Here is a 10,000-nt window from a genome sequence, read left to right on the forward strand (position 1 = left end):
CCACTAGCCACATCGCACCACTGCACCACCAAAAGCCTTCTTTATGTCATCCTTCTTTCACTGTGACCACTCTGTGGGACGGACAGACAGACTCAGGTCTGTGGTTGGGTGTTGTAAGTGTTTAGAGAAAAGAGAAGAGAGGAGAGTGTACAGTGTTTAGTAAAGGTTATGGCCTTTTCTCATTTCTAGTCTTCTCGTCCGTTCGCTCTTCTCTGTCATGTCTCCTCTTTCTTTCTTTCTTTCTTTCTTTCACTCTCTCTCTTTCTCTCTCTCTTTCTTTCTTTCTTTCTTTCTTTCTGTCTTTCATGCTCTGTTCCTGAGACAGACAGGTGGTGTTGTGAATGAGAAGCAAAAGGGTGCCATCTTTTAATCAGTCTTATGAATCAGAGCAGAGGGGTTTTTCTGTCGCAGTGAAGCGTTGTCTTGCATGATTCCATTCCCCTTGTTCTCTTCACCTCTTCCCCTCCCCTCCCCTCCCTTCCCTTCCCCTCCCCTCCCCTCCCCTCCCCTCCCCTCCCCTCCCCTCCCCTCCCCTCCCCTCTCTTCTCTCCTCTAGATAGGTTTGTTCTGTGCTGTAGTTCATTAGGTAAATAATGGATGGCTCAGTAGTTGAGAACAGAGCAGTATTGCCAGCCACTCTCTCCCTGTACAAACACAGTCTCTGAAGATGGATTGGCAGCGTAGTACTCTGTCGCTGCTGGAGGTGTTTAGAGTGTAAAGAGACACTGGTGTTCAGAGTGTAAAGAGACACTGGTGTTCAGAGTGTAAAGAGACACTGGTGTTCAGAGTGTAAAGAGACACTGGTGTTCAGAGTGTAAAGAGACACTGGTGTTCAGAGTGTAAAGAGACACTGGTGTTCAGAGTGTAAAGAGACACTGGTGTTCAGAGTGTAAAGAGACACTGGTGTTCAGAGTGTAAAGAGACACTGGTGTTCAGAAGGGACAGACACACTGGTGTTCAGAGTGTAAAGAGACACTGGTGTTCAGAGTGTAAAGAGACACTGGTGTTTAGAGTGTAAAGAGACACTGGTGTTCAGAGTGTAAAGAGACACTGGTGTTCAGAGTGTAAAGAGACACTGGTGTTTAGAGTGTAAAGTGACACTGGTGTTCAGAGTGTAAAGAGACACTGGTGTTCAGAGTGTAAAGAGACACTGGTGTTCAGAGTGTAAAGAGACACTGGTGTTTAGAGTGTAAAGTGACACTGGTGTTTAGAGTGTAAAGAGACACTGGTGTTCAGAGTGTAAAGAGACACTGGTGTTCAGAGTGTAAAGAGACACTGGTGTTCAGAGTGTAAAGAGACACTGGTGTTTAGAGTGTAAAGTGACACTGGTGTTCAGAGTGTAAAGAGACACTGGTGTTCAGAGTGTAAAGAGACACTGGTGTTTAGAGTGTAAAGTGACACTGGTGTTCAGAGTGTAAAGAGACACTGGTGTTTAGAGTGTAAAGAGACACTGGTGTTCAGAGTGTAAAGAGACACTGGAGTTCAGAGTGTAAAGAGACACTGGTGTTCAGAGTGTAAAGAGACACTGGTGTTTAGAAGGGACAGAGACACTGGTGTTCAGAGTGTAAAGAGACACTGGTGTTCAGAGTGTAAAGAGACACTGGTGTTTAGAGTGTAAAGAGACACTGGTGTTCAGAGTGTAAAGAGACACTGGTGTTCAGAGTGTAAAGAGACACTGGTGTTCAGAGTGTAAAGAGACACTGGTGTTCAGAGTGTAAAGAGACACTGGTGTTCAGAGTGTAAAGAGACACTGGTGTTCAGAGTGTAAAGAGACACTGGTGTTCAGAGTGTAAAGAGACACTGGTGTTCAGAGTGTAAAGAGACACTGGAGTTCAGAGTGTAAAGAGACACTGGAGTTCAGAGTGTAAAGAGACACTGGTGTTCAGAGTGTAAAGAGACACTGGTGTTCAGAGTGTAAAGAGACACTGGTGTTTAGAAGGGACAGAGACACTGGTGTTCAGAGTGTAAAGAGACACTGGTGTTCAGAGTGTAAAGAGACACTGGTGTTCAGAGTGTAAAGAGACACTGGTGTTCAGAGTGTAAAAAGACACTGGTGTTCAGAGTGTAAAGAGACACTGGTGTTCAGAGTGTAAAGAGACACTGGTGTTCAGAGTGTAAAGAGACACTGGTGTTCAGAGTGTAAAGAGACACTGGTGTTCAGAGTGTAAAGAGACACTGGTGTTCAGAGTGTAAAGAGATACTGGTGTTTAGAGTGTAAAGAGACACAGGTGTTCAGAGTGTAAAGAGACACTGGTGTTCAGAAGGGACAGAGGGGATGTGTTCTGTTTGTGTCTAGCAGGCAGGGTTAGAAGGAAGGGTTGTACAACTGTCTGTTTCTGCTTGTGGCTCATATTCATCAGATCTGTTGTTTTGTGAAAATAAGCAGTTTAGAGCCAAATCTCAAGACAGTAGGAAGACAGTTGAGGCATGATAGGAGGAGGAAGGGGACCCAGAGTAGAGATGGAGGAAGAGGTCAGCATTCCACTTCCTCCTAGCAACCCTCCGTGTATCTCTCTATTGAAAGAGAGAGATGTACATTGTGTACATCATGCTAATAAATCAATTGAAGTGTAAATGTAATGTGTCTATTTCTCCAGCTGTACTTCAGACAGAACTGTGCTGCACGTCTGCCAAGCTCTCCCAGGCTGTGTCCCAAATGGCACCCTATTCCCTATAGAGTGCAGGGCCCTGGTCTAAAGTAGTGCACTACATAGGGAATAGTGTGCCATTCGGGACACTCAGTTATCTGTCTAGTCTATGGTGTTGTTCTGCTGAGATCCCTGCAGAGGAGAGAACAGAAGACAAGATGTGTCTCTCTCTTTCCATCCATCCCTACTCTCTATCTCTCTCCTATATAGACAGCACCAGTCAAACGTTTGGACACACCTACTCATTCCAGGGTTTTTCTTTATTTTTACTATTTTCTACATTCTAGAGTAAAAGTGAAGACATAAACTATGAAATAACACATATGGAATCATGTAGGAACCAAATCAAAATATATTTAAAATATTTGAGGTTCTTCAAAGTAGCCACTCTTTGCCTTGACGACAGCTTTGGCCACTCTTGGCCTTCTCTCAACCAGCTTCATGAGGTAGTCACCTGGTGTTGTATATACACTACATGACCAAAAGTATGTGGACACCTGCTTGTCGTAAATCACATTTCAAAATCATGGCCATTAATATGGAGTTGGTCCCCCCTTTGCTGCTATAAAAGCCTCCACTCTTCTGGGAAGGCTTTCCACTAGATGTTGGAACATTGCTGTGGGGACTTTCTTCCATTCAGCCACAAGAGCATTAGTGAGGTTGGGCACTGATGTTGGGAGATTAGGCCTGGCTCGCAGTCGGCGTTCCAATTCATCCCAAAGATGTTCGATGGAGTTGAGGTCAGGGCTCTGTGCAGGCCAGTCAAGTTCTTCCCCACCAATCTCGACAAACCATTTCTGTATGGACCGGGGCGGCAGGGTAGCCTAGTGGTTAGAGCATTGGACTAGTAACTGAAAGGTTGCAAGTTCAAATCCCCGAGCTGACAAGGTACAAATCTGTCGTTCTGCCCCTGAACAGGCAGTTAACCCACTGTTCCTAGGCCGTCATTGAAAATAAGAATTTGTTCTTAACTGACTTGCCTAGTTAAATAAAGGTAAAAAACATTTTTTTTTTTAAATATTGAAACAGGAAAGGGCCTTCCCCAAACTGTTGCCACAAAGTTGGAAGCAGAGAATCGTCTAGAATGTCATTGTATGCTGTAGCTCCATACACCGTAACACTTATTTTTCTTAAAACTGTATTGTTGGTTAAGGGCTTGTAAGTAAGCATTTCACCGTAAGGTCTACACATGTTGTATTCGGTGCATGTGACAAATACAATTCGATTTGATTAAGATTTCCCTTCCCTGGAACAAAGAGGCCTAGCCCGAACAATGAAAAACAGCCCCAGACCATTATTCCTCCTCCACCAGACTTTACAGTTGGCACTATACATTCAGGCAGGTAGCGTTCCCCTGGGAACCGACAAACCCAGATTCGTCCTTCGGACTGCCAGATAGTGAAGTGTGATTCATCACTCCAAAGAACGTGTTTCCACTGCTCCAGAGGCCAATGGCAGCATGCGTTACACCACTCCAGCCGACCCTTAGCATTGCACATGGGGATCTTAGGCTTGTGTGCGGCTGCTCTGCCACGGAAACCCATTTCATGAAGTTCCCAACAAACAGTTATTGTGCTGATATTGCTTCCAAGAAGCAGTTTAGAACTCGGTAGTTAGTGTTGCAACCGAGGACGGACGATCTTTTACACGGTTCAGCACTTGGAGGTCCCGTTCTGTGAGCTTGTGTGGCCTATCACTTAGCTACATAATTCTCATTACTGGAAATAGGTGATGACACACTATCACATTTCACAATGATTTTATCACAATTACCTTCACTCCAGATCACCAAATCAGCCAATAGATGACATGGGCATACTGGTCTATTACCTTCACTCCAGATCGATCACCAAATCAGCCAATCGATGACATGGGCATACTGGTCAATTACCTTCACTCCAGATCACCAAATCAGCCAATAGATGACATGGGCATACTGGTCTATTACCTTCACTCCAGATCACCAAATCAGCCAATAGATGACATGGGCATACTGGTCTATTACCTTCACTCCAGATCGATCACCAAATCAGCCAATAGATGACATGGGCATACTGGTCTATTACCTTCACTCCAGATCACCAAATCAGCCAATAGATGACATGGGCATACTGGTCTATTACCTTCACTCCAGATCACCAAATCAGCCAATAGATGACATGGGCATACTGGTCTATTACCTTCACTCCAGATCGATCACCAAATCAGCCAATCGATGACATGGGCATACTGGTCTATTACCTTCACTCCAGATCACCAAATCAGCCAATAGATGACATGGGCATACTGGTCTATTACCTTCACTCCAGATCGATCACCAAATCAGCCAATAGATGACATGGGCATACTGGTCTATTACCTTCACTCCAGATCACCAAATCAGCAAATAGATGACATGGGCATACTGGTCTATTACCTTCACTCCAGATCACCAAATCAGCCAATAGACGATATGGGCATACTGGTCTATTACCTTCACTCCAGATCGATCACCAAATCAGCCAATAGTTGACATGGGCATACTGGTCTATTACCTTCACTCCAGAACATGGTCTAGAACACATCCATCTGTTTATATCCTCATGTATGTCTCTTAGATGTGCTCAATCTAAACAGTGGACCAAATGATTCAACTCAGTTTCTCCTTCAAGTAGCATCTCTCAGTGTGCCTGTGGGAAACATAAGAAAGGGCCATTGTTGCTATAGCTCTGGGCAGAGAGGAACTGCAAGTTGAACCCGGTGAGATAGACTCCTACATTTTACAGCTAGCTAGCTACTTCACATGCTGATATTGGCTTTGATAGTACTGTGTGTAGCTGCATTTGCTAGCTTGCTAGCCCATAGAGAGAGCATTGCATTGTGGGTTTTGTAGTCGGCTTGAGCTGCAACAGATTTCCAGGACGATTTTCACATGTTGCCACCAACCTTGTTATAATGACACAATGAAAAAACATTTCTTCACATATTAGTGTTATTTAACACTGTTAACCACAGGAATTAGTGATTTGTGGTGGATTATCCCTTTAATGCAGAAGGCATGAACACTCAGATGACTAAACACACTGTGTTATTGAATCACACACACACACACACACACACAGGCACCCACTTTCTCTCTGTGACCCACACATGCATACAAATTCTTTCTTGTCTCTCTCTCTCTGTCTCTCTCTCTCTGCCCCCCCCCCCCTCTCTCTTTCTCCATGTCACATACACACTAACCCCAGTGTCTTCTCTCCCCTCCCAACAGGAGTTTGAGAACACAGAGGGAGAGGAGTACCAGGCTGACCTGGCCTCGTCTCAGAATGGACCTGAAGTCTACATCCTCCCCCTCACTGAGGTCTCCCTTCCCGTCTCCAAACAGCCCGGACGATCCAGTAAGATCCTAGTCTATCTATGACCCATCACCTATGACCTTTGAACTTTCACCTCTATATATCCCCTATGACCCATAAGGCTGTCTCTTCTCTCCTCTCCTCTCTTCTCTCCTCTTCTCTCGAGTAATTAAATGTCAAGTCTAGCCCTGGGTTAATCAGTCAAATTGCTTGATTACTCAATTGAGTGTTATTAGAGTTGTCTCAGGTCCACACTCCAGGCTGTACTAATCCAAATGGCACCCAATTCCCTACACAGTGCACAACGTTGGACCATGGGACTTGTAGTGCGTTATGGTGCCATTTGGAATGCATACGTGGACCCAGCAGGGCCATCATCATACCCCATCATCAGAACATCATCAGAACATCATCATACCCTATCATCAGAACAGCATCATACCCCATCATCATAACTATCATCAGAACATCATCAGAACATCATCAGAACATCATCATACCCCATCATCAGAACATCATCATACCCTATCATCATAACATCATCAGAACATCATCAGAACACCATCATACCCTATCATCAGAACATCATCAGAACATCATCAGAACACCATCATACCCTATCATCAGAACATCATAAGAACATCATCAGAACATCATCATACCCTATCATCAGAACATCATCAGAACATCATCAGAACACCATCATACCCCATCATCAGAACACCATCATACCCCATCATCATAACATCATCATACCCTATCATCATAACATCATCATAACATCATCATACCCTATCATCATAACATCATCAGAACATCATCATACCCTATCATCATAACATCATCAGAACATCATCAGAACACCATCATACCCTATCATCAGAACATCATCATAACATCATCATACCCTATCATCATAACATCATCATAACATCATCAGAACATCATCAGAACATCATCATACCCTATCATCATAACATCATCAGAACATCATCATACCCTATCATCATAACATCATCAGAACATCATCAGAACACCATCATACCCTATCATCAGACCATCATCATAACATCATCATACCCTATCATCATACCCTATCATCAGAACATCATCATACCCCATCCTCAGAACATCATCATACCCCACCCTCAGTACATCATCAGAACATCACATCATCATACCCCATCATCAGAACATCATCATACCCCATCATCATAACATCATCATACCCCATCCTCAGTACATCATCAGAACATCACATCATCATACCCCATCATCAGAACATCATCAGAACATCATCAGAACATCATCATACCCCATCATCAGAACATCATCATACCCCATCCTCAGAACATCATCATACCCCATCCTCAGTACATCATCAGAACATCACATCATCATACCCCATCATCAGAACATCATTATACCCCATCATCATAACATCATCATACCCCATCCTCAGAACATCATCAGAACATCATCAGAACACCATCATACCCTATCATCAGAACATCATCATACCCTATCATCAGAACATCATCATACCCTATCATCAGAACATCATCATACCCTATCATCAGAACATCATCATACCCCATCCTCAGAACATCATCATACCCCATCCTCAGAACATCATCAGAACATTATCAGAACATTATCATACCCCATCCTCAGAACATCATCATACCACATCCTCAGAACTTCATCAGAACATTATCAGAACATCATCAGAACATTGGCCTGCACACTGGGTTGTTAATTTGAGAGATGGTGAGACTTTCCTGACAAACAGGGACAGAGCACAGACATGCTCTCTTTTCCACTCTTCCTCCATCTCCCCTCCTCTCCCTCGTCCTCTCTCTCTCACTGTAACATCTGTCTGTTGCGTAATGCAGAATGAGGCTGGCCTGCTGCAGTGCTCCGTGGCAGTTTGTGTGTGTGTGTGTGTGTGTGTGTGTCTGTGTGCGTGTGTGTGTGTGTGTGTGTGTGTGTGTGTGTGTGTGTGTGTGTGTGTGTGTGTGTGTGTGTGTGTGTGTGTGTGAGAGGAATGCAAGAGAGCTGGAGCACATTGGGGAGGAAGGAAGCTATAACCCTCACACTCTCTTATTCTCTGGGCTGTCAGCTGTTTGCTATACTTCATGGTGTGTGTGTGTGTGTGTGTGTGTGTGTGTGTGTGTGTGTGTGTGTGTGTGTGTGTGTGTGTGTGTGTGTGTGTGTGTGTGTGTGTGTGTGTGTGTGTGTGTGTGTGTGTGTGTGTGTGTTGTGCTCTGAATCCCAGGATGTGAGCATGAGCAGGGATTGGACAAGTCAGCGTCAGGCTAGCAGCCAATTGCCTCTCTCCCTCCTGTCCTCCATAGCTACGGCCGTATGATTGGTTCAGGTGTTGCAGGGTGAGGAGAGGAGAGTGGGGAAGAGAGGAGGAGAGGCGATGGGGAGAGGGAGAGAAAGAGTGGGGGAGACAGCAGAGGACAGAGGAGAAAGGAGGGGTGGGAGGGGGGAGAGAGTGGGGGAGAGAAGAGAGAACAGAGGAGAAAGGAGGGGTGGGAGAATGGGGGAGAGAAGATAGAACAAGCACAGAGGAGAACGTAGGGGTGGGAGAGGGGAGAGAGTATGGGAGAGAGGAGAGAACCGCGGACAGAGGAGAATGGGGGGGTGGGAGAGGGGGAGAGAGGAGAAATGAGTGATGGGAGAGGGGGAGAGGACAGAGGAGAAAGGAGGGGGCGGGGGAAGGGGGGAGGGAAGAGAGGATAGAGGAGAATGGGGGGGTGGGAGAGGGGGAGAGAGGAGAAATGAGTGATGGGAGAGGGGGAGAGGACAGAGGAGAAAGGAGGGGATGGGGGAAGGGGGGAGGGAAGAGAGGATAGAGGAAAAAGGAGGGGGCGGGGGAAGGGGGGAGGGAAGAGAGGACAGAGGAGAAAGGAGGGGGCGGGGGAAGGGGGGAGGGAAGAGAGGACAGAGGAGAAAGGAGGGGGCGGGGGAAGGGGGGAGGGAAGAGAGGATAGAGGAGAAAGGAGGGGGCGGGGGAAGGGGGGAGGGAAGAGAGGACAGAGGAGAAAGGAGGGGGCGGGGGAAGGGGGGAGGGAAGAGAGGACAGAGGAGAAAGGAGGGGGCGGGGAAGGGGGGAGGGAAGAGAGGATAGAGGAGAAAGGAGGGGGCGGGGGAAGGGGGGAGGGAAGAGAGGACAGAGGAGAAAGGAGGGGGCGGGGGAAGGGGGAGGGAAGAGAGGACAGAGGAGAAAGGAGGGGGCGGGGGAAGGGGGGAGGGAAGAGAGGACAGAGGAGAAAGGAGGGGGCGGGGGAAGGGGGGAGGGAAGAGAGGACAGAGGAGAAAGGAGGGGGCGGGGGAAGGGGGGAGGGAAGAGAGGACAGAGGAGAAAGGAGGGGGCGGGGGAAGGGGGGAGGGAAGAGAGGACAGAGGAGAAAGGAGGGGGCGGGGGAAGGGGGGAGGGAAGAGAGGATAGAGGAGAAAGGAGGGGTTGGATTTTATTATTTTTTAAAGAGGGGGATTGATTTTGGTGATTCAATGAAAACAACTGTTGAGAAAAGGAGAGAGGAGGGGAGAGGAGGAGGAGAGAAGAGAGGAGAGGAGAGGAGAGGAGGGGAGAGGAGGAGGAGAGAGGAGAGGAGAGTAGGAGGAGAGAGGAGAAGAGAGTAGGAGGGGAGAGGGGAGGAGAGGAGAGGAGAGGAGAGTAGGAGGGGAGAGGAGAGGAGGAGGAAAGAGGAGGAGGAGAGTAGGAGGGGAGAGGAGAGATTCATGAGGGATTGGCTCTGGTCTGGATGCATCGTTTCCTGTTCATCTATCCTCCTCCTCCTCTTCCTCTCCACCCTCTGTTTCTCTGTGGTCCTGAATCTCAGTGCTATTGACTCTGTGCTGCTGTCTTTCAACCTCTGCAGTCAGTAACAGAAAGTCTCCCACACATGCATACACATTATTTATACTTAATTCTCTCTCTCTCTCTCTGTCTCTCTTTTTCTCTATCTCTCTCTGTCTCTCTTTTTCTCTCTCTCGCTTTCTCTC

General features: G+C 46.7%; 1 protein-coding gene across 1 annotated transcript in view; it reads left to right on the top strand.

Moving 5' to 3' along the window:
- The window catches only part of LOC110485323 (serine/threonine-protein kinase LMTK1), an 84,494-nt gene that overhangs the window by 30,422 nt on the left and 44,072 nt on the right, over positions 1-10,000 (top strand). The window contains exon 3 of the mRNA XM_090197528.1: positions 5,899-6,025. Coding sequence (XP_090053654.1) covers positions 5,899-6,025 — 127 coding nt within the window. The remainder of the gene's footprint in view (positions 1-5,898; positions 6,026-10,000) is intronic.

The sequence above is a fragment of the Oncorhynchus mykiss genome, chromosome 13 (assembly GCF_057628025.1).
Source record: "Oncorhynchus mykiss isolate SJ-2025 chromosome 13, ASM5762802v1, whole genome shotgun sequence".
Lineage (NCBI taxonomy): Eukaryota > Metazoa > Chordata > Actinopteri > Salmoniformes > Salmonidae > Oncorhynchus > Oncorhynchus mykiss.